The sequence below is a fragment of the Eucyclogobius newberryi genome, unplaced genomic scaffold (genome assembly GCF_026437365.1).
Source record: "Eucyclogobius newberryi isolate DKJ021-1_F unplaced genomic scaffold, fEucNew1.0.hap1 SCAF_32, whole genome shotgun sequence".
NCBI lineage: Eukaryota > Metazoa > Chordata > Actinopteri > Gobiiformes > Gobiidae > Eucyclogobius > Eucyclogobius newberryi.
In genome coordinates this window covers 815,684-842,044 of record NW_027315968.1, presented here as the reverse complement: position 1 = coordinate 842,044, position 26,361 = coordinate 815,684, and the positions used below count along the sequence as shown (strand labels likewise).

General features: G+C 44.2%; 1 protein-coding gene across 1 annotated transcript; it reads left to right on the top strand.

The window, feature by feature from the left end:
- The first annotated feature begins 2,691 nt into the window (after positions 1-2,691).
- Positions 2,692-25,520, top strand: LOC140374826 (cadherin-12-like). The gene is made up of 4 exons (XM_072461785.1): positions 2,692-2,855; positions 24,324-24,448; positions 24,651-24,820; positions 25,507-25,520. Exons 1-4 carry the CDS (start codon positions 2,778-2,780, stop codon positions 25,518-25,520), a joined length of 387 nt encoding a protein of 128 aa, XP_072317886.1. The 5' UTR covers positions 2,692-2,777.
- The last annotated feature ends 841 nt before the right edge of the window (positions 25,521-26,361 follow it).

Genomic DNA, 26,361 nt, shown 5'->3' with positions numbered 1-26,361 from the left:
GAACAAAATTCTAATTTGCCATCCTGATCATAAAAGTATGAGAGCCAAAGTCATATTTTGTACGGCGTAACCGTAGCGATGACAGAAACATCCCATGTTATCCTTATGGGAAAATCGTAGAATCGCTCAAATCACCACATTTTTACGCTTCACACTTTAACGAACTCCTCCTAGGGCGATTGTCCGATCAAACTCATATTTGGAGAATATCATCTACACAAGCGGGCCATCCAAAGTTATCCATATTTAGATTCTAAGTGCTACGGTCTCTGTGTGGCGGACCCGCAAATATATGTCAGAAATGTACAAGAACTAACATTCAAGCGTTACCTTGTGTATATTTTGACAGTGCTCAGGGGAAGACACACAGTCGTGGCTTATCTATGTCAAGTATTGAAAACTAAAAAATATTTGGCAAAACAAAAAATACAGATATACATCAAACCCTCCAAGAGTCAAAATGATTACCACGAGATAGAAGGTGATCCAGCCTTCCACCTCTGCAGGGCCCGTGCGTCCGCAGGGCCCCAGGATCCGACCCTTCTCACCATGGACTTTTGGCCACTCCCTTCAGGCAGGAGGCCCCTCCCTCAGGCAGGAGGCCACTCCCCTCAGGCAGGAGGCCCCTCCCTCAGGCAGGAGGCCACTCCCCTCAGGCAGGAGGCCCCTCCCTTCAGGCAGGAGGCCCCTCCCTCAGGCAGGAGGCCACTCCCCTCAGGCAGGAGGCCCCTCCCTCAGGCAGGAGGCCACGAGGCCACTCCCCTCAGGCAGGAGGCCACTCCCCTCAGGCAGGAGGCCACTCCCCTCAGACAGGAGGCCACTCCCCTCAGACAGGAGGCCACTCCCCTCAGGCAGGAGGCCACTCCCCTCAGGCAGGAGGCCACTCCCCTCAGACAGGAGGCCACTCCCCTCAGGCAGGAGGCCACTCCCCTCAGGCAGGAGGCCACTCCCCTCAGACAGGAGGCCACTCCCCTCAGACAGGAGGCCACTCCCCTCAGACAGGAGGCCACTCCCCTCAGACAGGAGGCCACTCCCCTCAGGCAGGAGGCCACTCCCCTCAGACAGGAGGCCACTCCCCTCAGACAGGAGGCCACTCCCCTCAGACAGGAGGCCACTCCCCTCAGGCAGGAGGCCACTCCCCTCAGGCAGGAGGCCACTCCCCTCAGACAGGAGGCCACTCCCCTCAGGCTGTTGGATCATGAACACTTCTTAAACACTGTCACTTTAACCATCATTTAATCACTCACTGTCACTTTCTGCACTACATATGTAAATTCAACTGTACATTTTGTGTACATAGCAAAGTAATAATCATAAAGCATGTTTTTATTGTTATCTATAGTAGCTTCATATAGGTTGTTTTATTATTGCTCATTCTTTTATGTTGCACCGTATCACCAAGTAAGCAAGTTCCTATGTTTGTGAATTCTGTTCATTGACCATAAACCTTTTCTGATTCTGATTGAGCTTTTTAAGAAGCTTTTAAGACATGCTGGGAATTACATTAGTCTAATCTAGATGTCACAAATGCATGAATAAGTTTTTAAGTAAGATTTTTCTGATTTTGGCTATATTGCATAGTTTTACAAGCTTGATTTATACCGTATTTTCCGGATTATAAATCGCACCAGCCAAAAAATGCTGGTCAAATATGAAGAATTTATCTCCTTCACACGAGCACTAAGTCTGTCTGATCACTCTGATCAGGTTCATTGATAAATACAGCTGAGTGTCGTCTGCAGAGCAGTGGAAGTTAATGCCATGTGACCTGATCATGTGACCTAACGTTACTTTAGAACAAGGGGAGGAGCTCCGGGTTACATTAACAAACTGGTACTTTTAAACCAGCTCGGTTTTCAAGGACAAAAAGTCCTTGAATCCTTTTTGTATGAATTCTCAGTCAAAGCCAGTCTGATGCAGTGTGGCTGCCGAGGACAGTGAGCCAGGAGGCTGACATGTTGTCTGCAGCATTTGACCCATTCATAAACGCCACTCGGGGAACCTGATTCTAATTATTGGAGCCATACACTCCACAGACCCTATTGGCTCAAAGTTCCAAGATTTTTTGCTATGTTACTTGAGTTTTGTGTCATTGCCCAAGTCATGTTTGAGTCCTATTCACTGACCTTTAGTCGAGCCGAGTCCAAGACTCAAGCCTCAAGTCTCCCAGTGGAAGTCTGAGTCAACATTGAACATACATCCACCCTAACCCTCGAACAGAGGTGATTTTCCATTTATAAGAACATGGCTCATACATCCGTGCTGTGTGGATGTTTCATAATGAGTTTTACGGTCTCCCTGTATCTTATTTTTGTTGTATAATAATATTTATCTTTTTATTTCAGATTTGCAGGAATGAACATAACCATGGCTGACCTGAATGTTTCACTCTGAGCAGCAGCAAAAGCCCAGGCTTTCCACAGTCAACAGAATACCATCTGTCCTCTGGATCTTATATTTCCATGTCTACGACCCTACTACCTTTATGACTGGATGTTAACTGCTGGATACTGTTTTTCACATCATATTTGGACCCAATGATCACTCTGAACTCTGCTGCGCTGCTTCTCCTTGTCCTAGGCTTGCTTTTGGACTACAGTTGTCAGTCTGGATACCAAGGCAGGACTAAAGCCGGACACGTGTCACCTGGTGGAGCGGTAAAGAGGGCGGCGGCTCAGAGTAGGCGGGGCACGTCTTTAGGGGAAGAGACTTTATCCACAGGGGCAGTGCTGAGGCGATCCAGGCTGAGGAGACGTGGGAGACCGAGGGTGCAGAGGATGAAGAGAGGATGGGTCTGGAACCAGTTCTTTGTGCTGGAGGAGTACATGGGCTCAGAGCCGCAGTACGTGGGGAAGGTAAGAACAACACTGTCTTATGTTACAATACAAACTCTTATTAGGCCCGAGCCCCAGCAGGGCGGAGGGCCTATTTGACCCCCTGAACATGCTCAAAAACTCACCAAACTTTGCCCAAAATTCAGAATCGGCGAAAAATTAGATTTTTTCTGGGCCATTTTTTTTTTCGTTAAAAAATGGCGCGACAGCGCCACCGACAAAAGTCAAAATACATTGCGCCTATGGGAGACGCCCCGAGGTCAACTTTGGCGTAAAGCTACGAAATTCGGGACACGCATTCCTCTCGTGAGGACAAAAAAAATATATTATTGTTGCCATGGCCCCAGACTTACCCTATGGCCGCCATCTTCCTTTGAAAATGAAAACAAGCTGAGTTAGCCATTTTGTTCACGTCAAACTTTGACGAACTCCTCCTAGGGCGTTTTGCCCACCGACTTCAAAATCGGCGGACGTCCTCTGGACAAGTGGGGCATCTAAAGTTATCCAATTTTTAAGGATAGCTTTTACGGTCTCTGTGCGACGGAGCCGCAAACGTTTCCCAGAATTCTGACTATTTGGCCTTCAGAGTGGCCTATAAACAATAGAGTTTTTCCAAATGACATGATATTTTCAACAAAATTCTAATTTGCCATCCCGATCATAAAAGTATGAGAGCCAAAGTCATATTTTGTACGGCGTAACCGTAGCGATGACAGAAACATCCCATGTTATCCTTATGGGAAAATCGTAGAATCGCTCAAATCACCACATTTTTACGCTTCACACTTTAACGAACTCCTCCTAGGGCGATTGTCCGATCAAGTTCATATTTGGAGAATATCATCTACACAAGCGGGGCATCAAAAGTTAGTCATATTTAGATTCTAAGTGCTACAATCTCTGTGTGGCGGACCCGCAAATATATGTCAGAAATGGGAAAACAGCAAAATCTCTAAAATGACCACATTTTTATGCTTCACATTTTAACGAACTCCTCCTAGGGCGATTGCCCGATCAAGCTCATATTTGGGGAAAATTATCTACACAAGCGGGGCATCAAAAATTAGTCATATTTTGATTTTAAGTGCTACGGTCTCTGTGCCGTGGAGCTGCAAATATACTGTCATAATGGGAAAAACGCCAAATCCTTGAAATGTTCACATTTACGCTTCACACTTTAACAAACTCCTCCTAGTGCGTTTGGCCCACCGATCTCAAAATCGGTGTACCTCCTCTAGACAAGTGGGGCATCTAAAGTTATACAAATTTTATGGATAACATTTACGGTCTCTGCGCAGCTGAGCCGCAAACTTTTTGCAGAATTTGGACTATTGGGCCTTCAGAGTGGCCTATAAACAATAGAGTTTTTCCAAATGACATGACATTTTGCACACAATTCTCATTTGCCATCCCCAAATTAAAAGTATGGGAGCCAAAGTCATATTTGGTAAAGCGTAGCCGTAGCGATGACAGAAACATCCCATGTTATCCCTATGGGGAAACCGCAAAATCTCTAAAATGACCACATTTTTACACTTCACACTTTAACAAACTCCTCCTAGGGCGATTACCCGATCAAGTTCATATTTGGGGAGAATCATCTACACAAGTGGGGCATCAAAAGTTATCCATATTTTGATTTTAAGTACTAGGGTCTCTGTGCGGTAGAGCCGCAAATATATGTCACAAATGGGAAAAACGCCAAATCCTTGAAATGTTCACATTTATGCTTCACACTTTAATGAACTCCTCTGTGGGCAATAGCTCGATCAAGCTCATATTTTGGGAAAATAATCTACACAAGCGGGGCATCAAAACTTATCCATATTTTTATTCCAAGTGTCACGGTCTCTGTGCGCTGGAGCCGCACATTCGACCGACATTTGTGTTCATTTGCACTGGTTAAGCACAGCATTGTACATGTCCAATGTGTCACTGTCTTAGTTCTTAGACAATTGCAGTAGCGCCATCTCTGTAAAATGCAGAGAGCAGAGTCGGAAGGCCGGCGGCCCGCGAGGGCCGTTGGATGCCGCTTGCGGCTTTAATTACCTATTTACATTTCATATCTATTTTTATTTTTTCATTTAAAAAGTATTTAGCAACTTGTTTATACTTGTATTGATTTATTGAATCATTTTCAAAATGTGGTGTGTACTTGACTGTTGCAGAGGTTAACGGAACATTCTTAAACTGTGACGTCAAATTCTGAAGGAAGTCTGTGATTTTGATGGATTGAAAATCAAGCATAAATATAGTAGAAAAAGCTTCAATTGTTTCATCTGGACTCAATTAGAAAAAATAGACGTTTCGACTTCATCCAAGAGTCATTGTCAATAAAAGAATTTAGATCGAGAACTCCGATATTTATACTATTCTGTGGTAAGCCCCGCCCATTGGGAGGAGCCTTCCTGAAGTAGAAAGAGTTGTTTGTTTCAACAGAAACTTACCCTCTTGTATCTACCGAGCCTATTCAGTCCTTTAATGGGCTCTTAGTCTCCCCTTTGTCTTTGTGAGACCCTGGCTCACCCTGAGGACCTGAGGACATCTAAATGTCCTGGTCCTGGTCCTCTACCTCTCCAGGGGTTCAGGATCCCATTGTACACCACAGGAAGATTGAACCTTAGACCTCCATTTCTGTTTAAAGAAGGTTTTTCTTTTTTAACAAAAATAGCTTCCTTGACTCCTCTTTCAAACCATCTTTTCTCCTGCTTCAAACCTTCACCTCACGTCTTCAAACGAGTGATTAGAGGCATAGCATAAACATAGCACCGGGACCGAGGGTTGATTTTCATGCGGCGGAGGGACCACGGTCCGGTCAGTCCGAGGAGCTGTCCGAACACTGTTTATTTCCCTGCTTATTTATGATTTATGAAAACACTGCATACACTACAATGGTTTTGTAGTTTTTTTTCTTCAGAATGACAAGTTAAAAGTTTCCCTATTAAGCGGATCCAAACCTTACAATTATAAGAACTACAAAGTGCCACGATCATTGCATTATTGAAGTCGTGCAATCATCGAGAAATCCTGAAAATACTAAAAGACCAAGGAATACGACAAAAAATGTGACCTGTGAAACCTATGAATAACATGTTTCTATAATAATAAAGATCTTCTAGAACTAGTAGTGATTGTGTAATGTATTACGCAGTCACTATGACTCAAAAATGTGTTTGAATTGATGGTCAAACTGCAGGGGTCAGAATCATCCTCTCGTTGAGCAAATGTTTCCCCCGTTCAGCCCTTTGACTCAAGTCATCTAACCACAGAAATATAAAGTGCTGCACCAATATGAACATTTTGGACCGATATCGATACTGATGTTATGGGAAAAGCTTTTGTCAATAACCACTGTTCTCTCTAAGCTCCAAGCATGCTCCAAAGGTTTGCACACTAAATAAAAATCCACCCTGAATTGAAACTAAACTAAACACATAAAAATGTATAGAATATCTTTGTAGTGAGTGATAAATGGGCAGGTGTCCCGAGCTGTAGAGGAGGCGAGCAGCGGTGGCCCCTGCCTTGGCTGTGTTGGCCCCTGCCTTGGCTGTCTTGTCCCCTGCCTTGGCTGTGTGGGCCCCTGCCTTGGCTGTCTTGTCCCCTGCCTTGGCTGTGTGGGCCCCTGCCTTGGCTGTGTTGACCCCTGCCTTGGCTGTGAGGGCCCCTGCCTTGGCTGTGTTGGCCCCTGCCTTGGCTGTGTTGGCCCTGGGAAGAAACCTGTTGGGGTTCCCATGGGTAAAATGCTGCAGGATCAGGTAGATTTGTGTGGCCTTTGGCAGGGGCCCTGTCCCTGAGAGCAGAGGCCTGCGCAGAGTCAAGCGGCTGCTGCAGAGTGGTGTAACACAGGACCGAGCAGGTGGAGATGATGCTGCTCTTTATGAGATCTGGGCTCAGTTTGTAAATGAGCTTTTTCATGTCAGACATTTCTCCCTCTGAACAGTTTCAGTGCGATTAGTTCAGTTCAGTTTATACATTAAAGACCCCTGTGGGTCTCAAGCTCAGAGCTGTCTAAACATGGGCCATTTACGGACTGTCTCGCTGTAATGTGATCGTAATGGCCGGGACCAGGCCATAAGCCTCAAATACTAGGCCTATTTATATATATATATATATATATATATATATATATATATATATATATATATATATATATATATATATATATATATATATTTTACAGGGAAACTCCAAGTTATAAAAGTTATATTTTTCATGGATATCTTATAAAAACACACAGAATAAACAACAAACAGTCACAGGATACTGAAACACAAATAACACTTTCACTAAAATGAACCAATACATAAAAACACATTTACACATTCACTAAGAGAGAAACAAAATATACAAGAGCACCGGCACCGGCACCGGCACCGGCACCGGCACCGGCACCGGCACCGGCACTGGCACTGCGGGTCATCCTTGACCATTGCTATAAAATCATTACAAGGCATAAAATGATTTTCCTGTCTCTGTGTTGATACCATTAGACTAGAAATTGAATTGAATAAAAATGAGACCTGAGACTCTCAAACTGCCAACTTGACCTGAACAAACTTAATGAATGATCAGGCAAAATGCCAAAAAGAGCTGAACCTCAGAGCTGAACATTAGAGCTGAACCTTAGAGCTGAACCTTAGAGCTGAACATCAGAGCTGAACCTTAGAGCTGAACCTCAGAGCTGAACCTTAGAGCTGAACCTCAGAGCTGAACCTTAGAGCTGAACATCAGAGCTGAACCTCAGAGCTGAACATTAGAGCTGAACCTTAGAGCTGAACCTTAGAGCTGAACCTTAGAGCTGAACCTCAGAGCTGAACCTCAGAGCTGAACCTTAGAGCTGAACCTCAGAGCTGAACCTCAGAGCTGAACCTTAGAGCTGAACATTAGAGCTGAACATCAGAGCTGAACCTTAGAGCTGAACCTCAGAGCTGAACCTTAGAGCTGAACCTTAGAGCTGAACCTTAGAGCTGAACCTTAGAGCTGAACATCAGAGCTGAACCTTAGAGCTGAACCTCAGAGCTGAACCTTAGAGCTGAACCTTAGAGCTGAACCTCAGAGCTGAACCTTAGAGCTGAACCTTAGAGCTGAACCTTACAGCTGAACCTCAGAGCTGAAGCTTAGAGCTGAACCTCAGAGCTGAACCTCGGAGCTGAACCTCAGAGCTGAACCTCAGAGCTGGACCTCAGAGCTGAACCTCAGAGCTGAACCTTAGAGCTGAACCTCAGAGCTGAACCTCAGAGCTGAACCTTAGAGCTGAACCTTAGAGCTGAACCTTAGAGCTGAACCTCAGAGCTGAACATTAGAGCTGAACCTTAGAGCTGAACCTTAGAGCTGAACCTTGGAGCTGAGCCTTAGAGCTGGACCTCAGAGCTGAACCTTAGAGCTGAACCTTAGATCTGAACCTCAGAGCTGAACCTCAGAACTGAACCTTAGAGCTGAACCTTAGAGCTGAACCTCAGAACTGAACCTTAGAGCTGAACCTTAGAGCTGAACCTCAGAGCTGAACCTCAGAGCTGAACCTTAGAGCTGAACCTTAGAGCTGAACCTCAGAGCTGAACCTCAGAGCTGAACCTTAGAGCTGAACCTTAGAGCTGAACCTCAGAGCTGAACCTTAGAACTGAACCTCAGAGCTGAACCTTAGAGCTGAACCTTAGAGCTGAACCTCAGAGATGAACCTTAGAGCTGAACCTCAGAGCTGAACCTCAGAGCTGAACCTTAGAGCTGGACCTCAGAGCTGAACCTCAGAGCTGAACCTTAGAGCTGAACCTTAGAGCTGAACCTCAGAGCTGAACCTTAGAGCTGAACCTCAGAGATGAACCTTAGAGCTGAACATCAGAGCTGAACCTCAGAGCTGAACCTTAGAGCTGAACCTTAGAACTGAACCTCAGAGCTGAACCTTAGAGCTGAACCTCAGAGATGAACCTTAGAGCTGAACCTCAGAGCTGAACCTCAGAGCTGAACCTTAGAGCTGAACCTCAGAGATGAACCTTAGAGCTGAACATCAGAGCTGAACCTCAGAGCTGAACCTTAGAGCTGAACCTTAGAACTGAACCTCAGAGCTGAACCTTAGAGCTGAACCTTAGAGCTGAACCTCAGAGATGAACCTTAGAGCTGAACCTTAGAGCTGAACCTTAGAACTGAACCTCAGAGCTGAACCTTAGAGCTGAACCTCAGAGATGAACCTTAGAGCTGAACCTTAGAGCTGGACCTCAGAGCTGAACCTCAGAGCTGAACCTCAGAGCTGAACATTAGAGCTGAACCTCAGAGCTGAACCTCAGAGCTGAACCTTAGAGCTGAACCTTAGAGCTGAACCTTAGAGCTGAACCTTAGAGCTGCTGTATAATGCATTTATACAATATCAACATCATCTAGAACTGTGAGAAAAGTGCCTGGATGAACTGGGTTCTACAATTAAGAGGAAACACGTTGACATCTCTATAATATCTGGCTTTACCATCATTTGTCAGCTCTTTGTCTGTTGAAGGAGAGTTTATCACTGATCCAGACATTTGTAATAGAGTACAATCATATTACCATCATACGCGAGAATAGATGCCTTTTTTGAGTCTCTACTTTTTATTTGATTTGAATTCATGAATGGATTAGGGTGAGTTTTGTTGGATGGAGTGAACATCCTCTTGATTATCTGGAATCACTTGTGCACAAGAAGGAGCCTTAGCAGACAGAATCACATCATCTGCACAAGTGGATGCTACTGTGTTTTAGATTATGCCCAATGAGTTTATATATATATATATATATATATATATATATATATATATATATATATATATATATATATATATATATATTGTAATAACAGTGACAGGACAGAGCCTTGAGGAACTCCTTTATTAAGGTCAGAACATTCAGATTGAAAGCATCAGCAGAAACAGCTTGAGCTCCATTTGTGAAGTATCTGCAAATATTTCTCCCAAAGCCTTCTCTTCACATCCAGATAATCCAAGATATTTCAATGATCCACTCAATTCAATTTCATTTATTTTTGTAACGCCCAAAATCACCACAGTGAAAAAAACAGATTAAACAATGTTCATAGGGACTTGGCCATGTCCCAGCGTCCCCCGTCCTTTGACCCTCATTCTCGTTCAGGAAAAACAACAGAACCTCTTTGATTATGATGCGTTCTGTCTGGCGTTGGACTGTATCCTGAGGACAAGCTGACCGTGGCTCCCAGGAGAGAGCTGAAATCTCTCCAGAATACTGAGGCAAATTGAGGGCCCCGATCAGAGACCACGTCCAATGGGATGCCGTGGAGACGGATGACAAGGAGGAGGAGGAGTTTAGCCGTCTCTTTGGCAGAAGAAAGCTTGGGAAGGGGCACGAAATGTGCCATCTTGCTGAACCGATCGACCACAGTCAGGCAAGGCAAGGCAAGTTTATTTGTAGAGCACATTTCATACACAAGGCAATTCAAAGTGCTTCACAGCAGGAAAAATGCATTAAAATCACAAAGAAATGACAGAAACAGAAATACAATAAAATTAACTGAATTAAAAATTATCAATCCAACTGATTTTCTAAACTAATAAAATCACAAACAAAAGAGAAGAGTGCAAAGAAAAAATCCTTTCAGTCAAACACAGCTAAACAAAACTGTTTTTATCTTAGATTTGAACATTGTCAGAGCAGAACCTGTCTCACATATTCAGGAAGAATGTTCCAGATTTTAGCTGCATAAAACTGAAACGCAGATTCTCCATGTTTAGTCCTGACTCTGGCACCAGCAGGAGGCCGGTCCATGTTTAGTCCTGACTCTGGCACCAGCAGGAGGCCGGTCCATGTTTAGTCCTGACTCTGGCACCAGCAGGAGGCCGCTCCATGTTTAATCCTGACTCTGGCACCAGCAGGAGGCCGCTCCATGTTTAGTCCTGACTCTGGCACCAGCAGGAGGCCGCTCCATGTTTAGTCCTGACTCTGGCACCAGCAGGAGGCCGGTCCCTGAGGTCCTCAGAGTCTGAGATGGTTCATATGGCACTAACATATCCAAGATGTACTTTGGTGCTAGGCCATGGAGAGACTTGTACACAAGCAGAGCTGCTTTAAAGTCTCTTCTCTGAGCCACAGGGGGCAGTGCAGAGACCAGAGAACAGGACTAATGTGATGGTACTTCCTGGTTCTAGTCAGGACCCGAGCAGCAGCGTTCTGAATGTACTGCAGCTGTTTTACAGCTCGTTTGGAGAGACCTGTGAGCGGCCGTTACAGTCTAATCTACTGGAGACAAACGCATGGATAAGTCTCTCTAAATCTGGTTTTGACACTATATTTTTGATTTTGGCAATGTTTTTAGATGGTAAAAAGCTGCTGATGTTGTTGATTTGACGTGGCTATTAAAGTTCAAGTCTGAGTCCATTATTACCCCCAGATTTATAACTTGGTTTGTAGGTTTTAGAGCGAGACTCTGGAGGTGACGCTAACACTTTCTCTTTGTTTCTGTGGAACAAAGACGATGATTTCAGTCTTGTCTGAGTTCAGCTGGAGAAAGTTGTTTTGCCTCCACAAACTGATCTGTTGGATGCAGTGACAGAGTGAATCTACTGGTCCATAGTCACCTGCCGATAGTGAAACATAGATCTGAGTGTCGTCTGCATAATTGTGATGGGACACATTTTCACTGCGTATCAACTGACCTAACAACAGCATGTAGAGGTTGAACAGAAGGGGACCCAGGACTGACCCCTGGGGCCCTCCACAGGTCATGGTCATGTTGTCTGAGACACAGCTACCAATTTCAACAAAGTACTTCCTGTCTTCCAGATAGGACCTTAACCAGTTTAGGGCAGTGCCAGTGATGCCCACCCAGTCCTCTAGTCTCTGTAAGAGGATCCCATGATCGACAGTGTCAAAAGCAGCACTCAGATCTAACAGAATTAAGACTGAGGCTTTGCCCGTGTCAGTGTTCAGGCGGATGTCATTTGTCACCTTGACAAGAGCAGTCTCAGTGCTGTGATGAGGTCTAAAACCTGACTGAAAAACATCAAATGAGTTGTTTATTAAGAGGAAATCTGTGAGCTGTTGGTAAACAACCTTTTCAAGGACTTTGGCCCAAAATGGCAGATTAGAGATGGGCCGGTCATGACTCAGGACTGCAGCATCAAGACTGCTCTTCTTTAGGAGAGGCTTTATGACCGCAGTTTTCAAAGACATTGGGAATGTTCCAGATTGAAGCGACATGTTAATTATGTGAGTGAATGGTGCTAACAAACTGTTCAGCACAGACTTTAGAAATCTGGAGGGTCACACATCGAGGCAGCTGTAGATGAACTCAGACTGGTGATGATCTCATGGACAGTTTTGTCAGTTACTGGTGCAAAGTGAGTTAGCTCTAAGTGTCTTGGTGGTTTTAGGGTAATTTTTTTGCATTGTGGGATTTATAGCATTTTTAATGCCCTGAACTTTGTCATTAAAGAATAATGCAAACTCATTACACTTGATGTGGAAATGAGTTCTAACAGCAGCTGAGCTGGAGGGTTTGTTAATCTATTTTACTGTGGCAAACAGGACACGCGAGTTGTTACTGCAGCTTCCAATTATTTCAGAAAAATATCTTTCCCTAGTTCTACATAAGATTAGGTTGTACATGTTCAGCTTTTCTTTGTAAATCTCTTTTTGAACCTGGAGCTTTGACTTGCGCCATTTCCGTTCGGCCCTGCGGCACTCCCTTTTCTGTGCCCTGACCGAATCATCATTTCTCCACGGCGCCTTCTGCTTATTTTTAACCATTTTAGCCTTTATAGGGGCGATGGTGTCCAGAACATTCAAAACACTAGATGTAACAGAGTTCAACAAATCATTTACATTAGAACATGAGACATTTTCAAAGTTTATCATTTCTATAAACAGTGCACCTGTGCCATCACTTATGTGTCTCCTCTGAACAACTGCAGGACCAACCGGAGGTTGGGGAGAAACAGACAGGTCAAAGAAGACACAGAAATGATCAGACAGAGCAACATCGATCACATTAACATTTGAAATATTTACCCCCTTTGTAATTATGAGATCTAGAGTGTGTCCTTTGCTGTGGGTGGGGCCTCTCACATGCTGCGTAAGACTGAAGGTTTCAAGGACAGCATCAAGCTCTTTAGCGTTTCTGTCACAAATATTATCAACATGCACGTTGAAATCACCTGTAATGACCAAACCATCAAAGTCTGTGCATATGACTGAAAGCATCTCAGTAAAATCATCAATAAAACTTTGGCAGTGCTGGGGAGGCTTGTATAAAACAATGAAGAGAATGGATGGAGACCGTTTTAGCTCCATTTTAAAGGATACATACTCAAATGATGAAAACACCCCAAAAGACAACCTGCGGGTAATTATTTCATCTCTAAAGACAGCACAGACTCCACCCCCTTTTTTGTTTTCTCGTGTTTCAGATTCAAACTTAAAGTTGGGTGGAGCAGATTCTATCAGAACTACATTTCCTGTGTTTTTGTCAAGCCATGTTTCAGTTAAGAACATAAAATCAAGATTATAAGAAGAAATAAAATTATTAATTAAGATAGATTTGTTACATAAGGATCTGACATTTAGCACAGCAAGTTTCAGACTAGTTTCAGTGAGACTGGGCTTTATCTTTTCACAGGGAATATGAATCACATTTCTCAGATTGGGCCTGACTCGCATTTTGTTTTTCCATCTGTGTGATGATGTGACTACAGAAATAGCACTAGGGGGGGCTCTTTTTACATAGGGCCCCGGGTTGGTTTGATTTTTAATATGACAATAAGTCCCGGCAACGCTGAGACCCAGTGCATCCTAGCTATGGGAGATACCAGGTGAAAGACGAGGGGGGATGGGTGGTGGGGCTTTTGTAGCCAAGGAGAGTTTGGGACCAGGTGAGAGGCAGTCAGGACAGTAGAGTTGTCTCTGGACGGTGGTGACGAAGTCCAGAGACATGTGCGTCCAGGGACAATGAGGCAGAGGATGTAGAAAACCGGCTGGAGCATGGTGAGCCGGCTTGAGTTGGTTGTAGGTGGGGCAGGCGATAATATAAGATAAGACAAGCCTTTATTTGTCCCACAATGGGGAAATTCCAGTGTTGCAACACAAAGTAGGTACAGAAGTAAACAACAAAGAACAGATATTATCGAAAACTTAAAAAAACACTCTTAATAGAAAAGCTCTTACGAAAACTCTTATTAAAAACCTCTTGTATTCTTAATGAAAAGTGAAACAAATAATAGTAATAATAGAACGTAACAGTCTTATTTACAGCTATATTGCACCAATATGATGTGTATGGGTATGACAGTATTGCACATGGGTATGACAGTATTGCACATGGGTGTGACAGTGTTGCACATGATTATGTCAGTATTGCACATGATTATGTCAGTATTGCACATGGGTATGACAGTATTGCACATGTGTATGACAGTATTGCACATGGGTATGACAGTATTGCACATGGGTATGTAAGTATTGCACATGGGTATGACAGTATTGCGCATGATTAAGTCAGTATTGCACATGTGTATGACAGTGTTGCACATGTGTATGACAGTATTGCACATGTGTATGACAGTATTGCACATGGGTATGACAGTGTTGCACATGTGTATGACAGTATTGCACATGGGTATGACAGTATTGCACATGTGTATGACAGTATTGCACATGTGTATGACAGTATTGCACATGGGTATGACAGTATTGCACATGGGTATGACAGTATTGCGCATGATTAAGTCAGTATTGCACATGTGTATGACAGTGTTGCACATGTGTATGACAGTATTGCACATGTGTATGACAGTATTGCACATGGGTATGACAGTGTTGCACATGTGTATGACAGTATTGCACATGTGTATGACAGTATTGCACATGGGTATGACAGTGTTGCACATGTGTATGACAGTATTGCACATGTGTATGACAGTATTGCACATGTGTATGACAGTATTGCACATGGGTATGACAGTGTCTGTTGTAGAGTGTGACAGCAGCAGAAGGACAGACTGTGAAACGTCTCCTTCACACAGCGAGGGTGGATCAATCACTGAAGCTGCTCTCCAGAGTGGACAGAGTGTCCTGCAGGGGACAGAGTGTCCTGCAGGGGGCGACACTCATGGTCCAGAATAGATGTGAGTTTAGCCAGGACCCTTCTGTCCCCCACCTCCTGCACAGAGTCCAGAGCACAGTCCAGGACGGAGCTTTGTCCAGCTTCTTCCTCTCCCTCTCTGTGATGACCACACCTACAGGAGCGGATGCACCACAGAGTCAGAGAAGGTCTTCAGGAGTGGCCCTGTCAGGAGTGGCCCTGTCACTCCAAAAGACCTGAGTCTCCTCAGGAGGTAGAGCCCACTCTGGCTCTTCCTGTACAGTCTGTGTTATGAGTCCAGTCCAGTTTGTGGTTCAGATGAACACCAGGTAATTAAGAGGGAGTGTTGCAACGAGCAGCCGGCTCTCACCAGCGCCGGAAGTAGAATGACATGACATTGACAAAACCCCGAATGTCCTCATCCAGTGACATTCATGTAGCATGTAGCATGTATAACTCACTGACCATTCATGTAGCATGTATAACTCACTGACCATTCATGTAGCATGTATAACTCACTGACCATTCATGTAGCATGTATAACTCACTGACCATTCATGTAGCATGTATAACTCACTGACCATTCATGTAGCATGTATAACTCACTGACCATTCATGTAGCATGTATAACTCACTGACCATTCATGTAGCATGTATAACTCACTGACCATTCATGTAGCATGTATAACTCACTGACCATTCATGTAGCATGTATAACTCACTGACCATTCATGTAGCATGTATAACTCACTGACCATTCATGTAGCATGTATAACTCACTGACCATTCATGTAGCATGTATAACTCACTGACCATTCATGTAGCATGTATAACTCACTGACCATTCATGTAGCATGTATAACTCACTGACCATTCATGTAGTATGTATAACTCACTGACCATTCATGTAGCATGTATAACTCACTGACCATTCATGTAGCATGTATAACTCACTGACCATTCATGTAGCATGTATAACTCACTGACCATTCATGTAGCATGTATAACTCACTGACCATTCATGTAGCATGTATAACTCACTGACCATTCATGTAGCATGTATAACTCACTGACCATTCATGTAGCATGTATAACTCACTGACCATTCATGTAGAATGTATAAATCACTGACTATTCATGTAGAATGTATAACTGGAGGTACGTTTAATGCCATAGTGTGGAACACTTAAGGCAAAGCAATAACACAAACAGACATTATCACCAAGAGTCTGACATCATTACAATCTACTTTGACCGTCAGTATTTACACACCTCATTCTAATCCTTTGTCGTCCCCACTTTTGGCCAGGTTGAACTCACATGTGGTGATTTAGACTTGAGGGGAGGGGCTAACAGTAACAGTAAAACAGGGGGGACCCAATCACATTAGGACAATCCAGTCACAAGACACAGGCAGACAAGCGGCTTAGGAGTGTGAGGAAAGGTCAAGACATGAACTTTTAAATCTGGATTAATCACAGCTTTGTAAAACTCAGTAATGCCTATAAACATGTACCAAGGATGTAGCGCTTTAAGATTCTGTCGTACACATTATTCAGTCTTAATTAAGACTAATGCATACTACAGAATATTGCTGGACACATTGGTATAACATATTTTAAATCATGAGTACTGGATGTAACAATGCAATACTCTCTAATTGGGCAGGTTGTGGCTTAATAAATACCCAATATATAATACTTCTAAGAATGTGTTAAAAAGTAACTAGTACTCTGAGTAATGTGTACTTTTTACTCGTACAAATATGGAAGATGTTTATGACTTAAAATAATTCAAATCAAACTATTAATAGCTTTTCATGTGAAAAATGTAAAACAAAGTACTTTACAGTAAAAATCCCAGACTTCCGGTTATGGAGATGAGCTAGAAGCAGAAATCTGCTTTAAAATCACCATTTGACCCACACAGTCTCAGAAAAGAAGAACAAGAGATGACTTAACAGGGAAAAGACAAAACGGGTCATGATACGGGACAAATGGACAAATATGTGTAAAGGGCGGTGGTGGACTGGGATGTTAGTTGTAGTATCCAGTATCTAGTTCTTTATGAGGATTGGAGCCTGGAGCGACAGGGTCTGATGATATCGTGACACTGCATTAATGCTTACATTATCACAGGATAAAAGTATTGCCTCATCACTAAATTCAGCAAACATTTCAGAAAACATTTTTACAGTGGAGCGACAATAATGGATCTCCACATGCTCCTTGACTAATGTGTTTCTTTTATGTGGCACTTTGGCATTTACATACCCATGGTCATTTTTAGAAGCTATTGTCCCTTTTTGTGGTGGTTCAAGTAGTCTATGTACTGAATCAAGAGACATCCCATGGCTTTTTAAACCTGGAATAACCAATAATAAATGATCACGTATCTGTGGTAGAGAAACACCACAAGAAGCTGTTGTCCCCCGTCTCCTTTGATCGGCTGAGTCGCTGTGCTGTTGTATGAAAGCCAGGGTACTATCAACAATACCTGGAAACTTTTCAGCTATCCTTTTTCTCCCACATTTATTTCCCTTCTTCTCCACAGTATCTTTTGGCACTTCTTGTGGCATTTCTCTATCATCATCTGGGCAATCATTCACATCAGCAGTTGACTGAACATCACTGGTAACCGTACAAAATGTGTCACTGGAATAGACATAATTGTGAATATCAATGGCTACATAAGATGGACCTTTTTTCAGGATGAGGATAGGCAAATTACTACAGAGATCAAAAACACACTCCTTCACCACTGACGATTTAACACGATCAGCTACATGAATTCTTTCAAGCAATAGTTGTACATCAATACCTACAGACGATCTTATAATGTCTGCAGCAGACAATAAATCCTCTACTGCCAAGTTTCTTAATTCACTAGAGCCCAAAAGTAATTTATCAGTTGCTTCATCCCAGGAACACACTTGAAACAACAAGGCATTATAAGAATCCGAGCCAATATCAAGGTCAAGATTTTTATGAATTTGGCAGTTTCTAACCTTTAGTCCTCAAAATCACATCACTCATAATATTACACTTTTCCTGATACACCTTCGACATGGCCAGAAGTCCTTTTGGTGTGTCCATCTTGCTTACACTATCAATTTTGCCAGAAATTTGTTTTCAGGGGGACCGAGATCAATCCCTTATGTCTCTGGCCTGTTGGAAAAACTGCAGAGAATTTTTAGACAACACGAAGTCCCTGTTTATTTTAAACCAGGAAACACTTTAAGACAAAAACTGGTTCACCCTAAGGACAAGTTGCCGACTCAAAAACTGAGCAATGTAGTTTATTCGATCCAATGCAGTGAAGAAAGTTGTAAAGAACGTTACATAGTGAGACTAAACAGCCTCTACACAAGAGGCTCTATCAGCACAGAAGAAATACAAGTTCAGGACCACAGAAGACACTGGAGTTCAGGACCACAGAGCGCCGTGCATCTCCATCTTGAAACCTCTAATCACTCGTTTGAAGACGTGAGGTGAAGGTTTGAAGCAGGAGAAAAGATGGTTTGAAAGAGGAGTTAAGGAAGCTATTTTTGTTAAAAAAGAAAGACCTTCTTTAAACAGAAATGGAGGTCTAAGGTTCAATCTTCCTGTAGTGTACAATGGGATCCTGAACCCCTGGAGAGGTAGAGGACCAGGACCAGGACATTTAGATGTCCTCAGGTCCTCAGGGTGAGCCAAGGTCTCACAAAGACAAAGGGGAGACTAAGAGCCCATTAAAGGACTGAATAGGATCGGTAGATACCAAGAGGGTAAGTTTCTGTTGAAACAAACAACTCTTTCCTCTTCAGGAAGGCTCCTCCCAATGGGCTGGACTTACCACAGAATAGTATAAATATCGGAGTTCTCCACCTAAATTCTTTTATTGACAATGACTCTTGGATGAAGTCGAAACATCTATTTTTTCTAACTGAGTCCAGATGAAACAACTGAAGCTTTATATCCTGTGTTGTACATTCTCTCAGTGTTGTAGAGCTCCCATTTCTGTGCTGTGCCGTTAAGGACGTCAATGAATTCTTGTTCAGATGCCAGTTCCATGTTGACACAGGTACTCAGTCCGAGGCCTAAGATGAAATCAAAATATTTTATATCAAATCTGTGAAGCAGTTGCAGTACTAGGCCTACAAATAGGCCCATTTTAAGATTGTTTATGCAGGAGGTACAATATCTACTCCTACGTTGTGGTGGTATTTCATGCAAAAATAGGCCAGATCATGTGGCTGACATTCAATGAATAAATAATGAGATAAGAAAGTAATAAATAAATAAAATTTGCAAGACAATTTTAGTACTGACCTTTAGACAAAAACTCCATGAGTGTGACAGATGGTTTGAATTCCATGGTGGTAGAGGTGGAACACAAATTGCTGTTGTCATTTTGGCCGCATGTCCTTGGCTCTGCATCTGATTTAGTTGGATCCACTGCCTCCTCTTCAGGTGGAGGTGGGGTGGCTGTAGGGTCTGAAATCACGGTAGTGGTGGCAGTTGCATTTCTCCAAAAAATCCACGCACTAGTGGCCTTTTTAGGGCACAAAAGTTTATCCTTCTCAGCCTCAAGCTGTTTGACCATCTCCATAAATGCTCCATGGTCAGAATTGGACAGTGATTTGATGGAGCATTTCCATTTATTCTGTCCATCAGTGAATATGACTTGTCGTTTACGATCGGGACATTTCACTTGCTGCAGTGCGACGTACGCTTTACTAGCAAGGACCACAACCCCAGATCCGATGCAAGGTGTTTATTGGCAGGGGAGAAACATGAACAACACGAATATACGAAGTTGATGCCGTTTTGGGTCTTCTTGCGATGAGGGCTGAAGGCTCCCGGGCCTCGATACCCCCATCTAGGAGATAAATTAGAATTAGAACAGTTTAAAGAGGGTGGGAGGGAGGGGCACGAAAATCACGAACACAGGTGTGTGTGATCTGGATGATTAAGTAGTGTAGCCGCAGGAAAGGGCGTAGAAAGGGGTGTGGTCCTGCTCCCGAACTTAAGATAACAAACTTATCTTCATGTTGATAAAAGATCGTAATTTGATAGCGCTTGCGCGCCTCTAGTCCCTGAACAGCCTTTGGTATTTGTATTAGTAGAAGCAAAGTCTCCAAATAATGTCACGTGTCACGACATGTTTTTTGCGGAGAACTGTCGTCTTACCCGGAGATCGTCACGTTATCCCGGCGGACATCCTAAGGAAAACGCAACGAAGCAGACGGGCTGGACGTAAACTCCGAGAGAAGAGAGGGACAAACAGGAAGTCGGTTCCCGCCGTAGTCATGGGTAACGTGAGGTCCCTTCAAAATAAAATGACGGAAATAGCGAGCCTCATGCGGTTCCAGAGGATTTATAGGGACAGCAGCGTTTTGATTTTCACAGAGACCTGGTTAACAGCAGAAATGCCAGACTCTATTGTAGGTTTGGACAATTTTCATCTGCTGCGGGCGGACAGAACGAGAGAATCCGGGAAGAAAAGAGGTGGAGGTCTGGCGGTGTATGTGAACACGAGCTGGTCCAAACCCGAACACTGCACAGTGAAGGAGCAGCTATGTAACTGGGATATTGAACTATTGGCTATTGGCATGAGGCCATATTATCTGCCCAGGGAGTTCTCACATGTGATTTTGATCGCAGTCTATGTGGCCCCATCTGCCAATGCTGAAGATGCTTATGAAGCACTGCTCTCCTGCACTTGTAGGCTGCAAACACAGCATCCACAGGCTCTCTTCCTCATCTCTGGTGACTTTAACCACGCTTCTCCCTCTTCTGTTCTACCAACATACACCCAGTATATTACCTGTCCCACCAGAGAGAATAGAACATTGGAATTGTTTTTTGCCAACACCAAGGAGGCTTATTCCTCTTCTCCCCTCCCTCCCCTGGACAGCTCGGACCACAACCTTGTACATCTGAGGCCTGTGTATGAACCCATCGTGCGCAGGCAGCCTGTGGTGTCCCGTGAGGTGAGGATGTGGTCTGCTGAGAGCGAGGAGGCTCTGAGGGACTGCTTCAGCACCACTGTCTGGACTGAGCTTTATGACCCACATGGGGAGGACATCAACACCATCACAGAGTGCATCACGGACTACATCAACTTCTGTTTTGAGAACATTGTTCCCTCCCGGACGGTGCGGTGTTTTCCAAACAACAAGCCATGGATTAACCGTGAACTGAAGGCTCTGCTGAAGGAGAAGAAGAGAGCCTTCAGGTCAGGGAACAAGGAGGAGCTGAGGACTGTGCAGAAGGAGCTGAGGAGGAAGATCAGGCAGGCTGAGGCCGGCTACAAGAGGAGGATGGAGGAGCAGCTGCAGCAGAAGAACATTCAGGGAGTGTGGAGGAGCCTGAAAACCATCTCGGGCTTCAAAATCCCCCCTGCCCAGACAGAGGGGGATCTACAGTGGGTGATTAATTTAAATGCTCACTTCTTGAGGTTTGATCGGTCACCCGCCCCTCCCCCTGCACAGCTGCATGCTCCCTCTTCCACAGCTGGACAATGCCCTGCATCTGTTCCTCTTCGCTTATCTGCCCCGGACTATCAGCTCCCCACTTCGCCTGGACTCACCCATCCCCCCAGCACACGGTCCCCCTGCCAACCACTGACTGTCACAGCAGCACAGGTGAGGAGTGAGCTGAAGAGGATTAAAGTGAGGAAGGCAGCAGGACCTGATGGCATCAGCCCCAGGCTCCTTAAGTCCTGCGCAGATGAACTGTGTGGAGTTATGGAGCATGTCTTCAACATGAGCCTGAAGCTGAGGGTGGTACCACAGGTCTGGAAGACCTCCTGTCTGGTACCTGTGCCTAAGACACCGCGCCCCAAAGACCTCAACAGCTTCAGGCCAGTGGCTCTCACGTCCCACCTGATGAAGACACTGGAGCGGCTAGTCCTGGACCACCTCCGCTCCACCGTGAGCTCAGCCATGGACCCGCTGCAGTTTGCATATCGATCTGGCATCGGAGTGGAGGACGCTGTCATCTCCCTGCTGCACCGCTCTCTCTCTCACCTGGAAAAGCCTGGCAGCTCTGTGAGGATTCTGTTCTTCGATCTTTCCAGCGCCTCCAACACCATCCAGCCGCTGCTCCTGAGGGACAAGCTGGAGACGGCTGGTGTGGAGTATGACCTGGCAGAGTGGATCCTGGACTACCTCACAGACCGACCCCAGTTTGAGAGAGCCCGGAACTGTGTGTCTGACACTCGGACCTGCAGTGTGGGGGCGCCCCAGGGCACTGTCCTCGCGCCCTTTCTCTTCACCCTTTACACTGCAGACTTCAGACATGACACGGACAGCTGTGTCCTGCAGAAGTTCTCTGACCACTCTGCCATCATCGGACTCATCACGGACGACGATGACGCGGAGTACAGAGGACTGGAGCAGGACTTTGTGGACTGGTGTCAGCGGAACCACCTCCTCATCAACGCGGGGAAGACCAAGGAGATGGTGGTGGATTTCCACAGAAGCCACGCCCCCCTCACCAGTGAACATTCAGGGACGGGACATTGAGAGAGTGGACTCATACAAGTACCTGGGTGTTCATCTGAACCACAAACTGGACTGGACTCATAACACGGACGCACTGTACAGGAAGAGCCAGAGTCGGCTCTACCTCCTGAGGAGACTCAGGTCTTTTGGAGTGACAGGGCCACTCCTGAAGACCTTCTATGACTCTGTGGTGGCATCAGCCCTCCTGTGTGGTGTGGCCTGCTGGAGCAGCAGCATCACAGAGAGGGAGAGGAAGAGGTTGGACAGAGTCATCAAGAAGTCCAGCTCCGTCCTGGGCTGTTCTCTGGACTCGGTGCAGGAGGTGGGGGACAGGAGGGTCCTGGCTAGATTCACATCTATGCTGGACCATGAGTCTCACCCCCTGCAGGACACTCTGTCCGCTCTGGAGAGCAGCTTCAGTGAGAGACTGATCCACCCTCGATGTGTGAAGGAAAGGTTCCGTAGGTCTTTCCTTCCTGCTGCTGTCAGACTTTATAACAAAAACTGTTAGTACTGAACACTCGCAATACTGACCTAACCTAATACTGATGTGCAATTCTGTCATATGTGCAATTACTGTGAAATTCATGTGCAATCTATGTGCTGTCGTGACACATATTCATGTGCAATTACTGTCGTGATCACATGCAATGGTATTTATGTATTTATTTATTTGTCTATGGGAGTTTTTATTTGTAGGAGATCTTCTACTGAAAGTGTTTTTCAGACTTCCTATAAGTGATCTGTTCTTCTGTATCTACCTCTGTATCTACCTGCGTTGCACCAATGAAATTTCCCCATGTGGGACAATAAAGGAATATCTTATCTTATTTATGGTGAAATTACGACGAAATTATTTCCTCATTGCGCGAGTTGATTGGCTGCTGTAAAGCGCTATGCGCATTACATTTCAATATAAGCAAAGTCATGAGTGTCTGATGTCATGGATGTTGGCCTAATGCTCGTTGCTGAGAGTTTTTTAGCATTTCAAAACAATTACTGCCACAAAAATGTATTGAAGCTTCAAAGCAACAAAAAGACGAAAGTCTTTTCAGCTTCCATCCATTTTGAGATGATCCCTAACACAATGGTCAGGCGGGACAAAGGTGTGCCGGGGTGGTCAGGTTTCGATGGCGAGCGTGGGGGAAGGTGGTCGCGCAGGTGGCGAGAGCCATCATCGGCATTTGTGGCTTTAATTGTTATTCTTGAGTCATATAGATATGATCTATAGATCATATATTTAACCCTGTCAGTGACCAGATGAAAATCCTCTTTGAGTTGGTAAACCAGGTATGGACAAAACTAAATGTCTTGGCAGCGTCCTCTGGAATTTGGCCCTATCGGAATGTGAACATGCTTTTTCTGGGGAAAGCATCTGGTGGTGGAGCACACTGAGAAGACAGGCTTAAAATAAGACTTGTAGCTCCATCCACGGACAAACAGGAAGTCCTTCACCAGATATTTTAATGAAGTAGTCCCTGGTTTTGAATCCAAATTAGATACACTTTAGTTGGCAGCATCTGGAGACATGGAACTGTAATAATCATTGCAATGTTTTGGATACTCTGTGGTTTTTTCATAGCGTCCTGGCAATAAACATTCTTTTTGTTTTTTAATATCTTGCCTTCCCTTCAAACCCTAAGACGAAGTGCACAAAATTGGCTATGAATTTACCTAAATGTCAGACAATTTATTTTTCTCTTCTGCTCATAAAAGTAAATGAAGCCTTCTTTTGCCCTGCTGTTCTTGTAGGACAAGAAACATCCAATATAATCCAATAGGAACCAGAGCATATTTCACATGCTTTAATTGTAAAAACCTAGTCCCAGAGTTTTACAGTCACTGTTGTGGAGGCAGGAGACGTTGTGAGGGAGGGTGGTTTGTGGATTAGGGAATATAAAACTTCTGGTTTGTTTTTTGGTTTTAGCTCCACTCGGACATGGACCACGGGCAGGATGCAGTGAAGTACACGCTCTCAGGAGAAGGGGCTGGGTCTATCTTCACCATTGATCAGCTGACTGGAGATATCCACGCTCTGGTGGGGCTCGACAGGTGCACACCAACACACCAACGTTCACCAACCGCCAAGTTCTTTCATTGTGTTCTTAGGCAAAACAAATCATCTACTTTACCTAGTATGAATGAGATGTAAAATAATGATTTATATCAAGGAGTTGATATAAGTTCATTGTTCAACCACCACTAACAGACAGAAAGTGCTTTCTCTAAGTCTCTTGTATTCTAACTGTAACAGGGAGGAGCACTCCTTCTACACTCTGAAGGCCCAGGCCGTGGACATCCACACCAACGTGCCCTTGGAGCCAGAATCTGAGTTCATGATCAAAGTGCAGGACATCAACGACAACGAACCACGGTTTCCTGACAAATCCTACTACGCCAGTGTCCCCGAGATGTCCCCCACAGGTAAAATAAGGCAAGGCAAGGCAAGTACATTTGTAGAGCACAATTTGCACACAAGGCATTTCACAGTTCTCGACACAACAAGAGAAAAATGCATTAAAATCACAACGACATGACAGAAATCACAAAACCTTATTCTCTATTCATTCAATTTAACAATTTAGCCAACATGAATCATACATTCAGTCCGTGTTTAGTGATGCACCAGATGGGGATGCATGTGCGGCGAGAGTGGACGTAAGAGCTGAGAGCTCCTCGCGGCCTGCGAAACGCCCTATGATCTTATCGTATCCAAGTCTACAGTGTGAGGGAACCAAGACAACAAGCTCTGGGAAATTCAAAAACCCTACGGTGAAGTAGAGTGGTTCTATGTTGAAGCCGAAGCCAACACTGGGACTCGACTATAACGCCAGGTTTGATCTGAGCTGAACAAACTGCTGCAAGTGAACACAATAATGCACTGCTAAACTCTGAAGAGAATCAAGGCCTTGAAAGAGAAGTTTGAAGGCACAATGCGGAGGTGCATGACAAGAAACTACAAGATGCTATATTCTGAGAGGAACCCGCGCTCTAGTGGAGGAACCAGAATGGAATCGGACATATCTGCAAATTTGAGGGAGTTTTGGCCTCTGAGAGAGCAACTGCACCTGAACATTGAGGACACGTGATTAATTTATTTATTTCTACAGGGAAAACCCAATGAGAAAAGTTATCTTTTTCATGGACCTGTTGAAACACAGAATAAACAGCAAACACAGGAAACTAAAACACAAATAAAACAATCAATGAAATGAATCAATACATAAAAACACATTTAAACATACAATCTGAGATACAATGATGTAAAACAAGTGCATTGTGGGTCGTCCTTGACCAGTTCTTTAAAATCAATAAAAGGCATAAAAGGATTTAATTTAAAAAGTCTCTGTGTTTGTTCCACAGGAGCAAAGTTGTTGAGTCTTTTGTCCTGTTTCTGTTTGACACGATGAGATTGTACAATATAAATGTGAGACTCAAACGGTGAAAACCTGAACTAATGTGAAATAAACTGGATAAATAATCAGGCAAAATGTCGGTGTAATCCCTCATTGGTCCAGGCGTGTTCCATAGTAGAAAAAGCTTCAGTTGTTTCATCTGGACTCAGTTAGAAAAAATAGACGTTTCGACTCTCATCCAAGAGTCATTGTCAATAAAAGAATTTAGGTGGAGAACTCCGATATTTATACTATTCTGTGGTAAGCCCCGCCCATTGGGAGGAGCCTTCCTGAAGAGGAAAGAGTTGTTTGTTACCCTCTTGTATCTACTGAGCCTATTCAGTCCTTTAATGGGCTCTTAGTCTCCTCTTTGTCTTTGTGAGACCCTGGCTCACCCTGAGGACCTGAGGACATCTAAATGTCCTGGTCCTGGTCCTCTACCTCTCCAGGGGTTCAGGATCCCATTGTACACCACAGGAAGATTGAACCTTAGACCTCCATTTCTGTTTAAAGAAGGTTTTTCTTTTTTAACAAAAAAGCTTCCTTAACTCCTCTTTCAAACCATCTTTT

Excerpts from the sequence above, each read along its gene's own strand:
- LOC140374826 (XM_072461785.1), top strand. The coding sequence starts at position 2,778 with ATGAAGAGAGGATGGGTCTGGAACCAGTTCTTTGTGCTGGAGGAGTAC. Across the intron at positions 2,856-24,323 it reads AGCCGCAGTACGTGGGGAAG|CTCCACTCGGACATGGACCA; the intron begins GTAAGAACAACA and ends TTTTGGTTTTAG. Across the intron at positions 24,449-24,650 it reads GCTCTGGTGGGGCTCGACAG|GGAGGAGCACTCCTTCTACA; the intron begins GTGCACACCAAC and ends TAACTGTAACAG.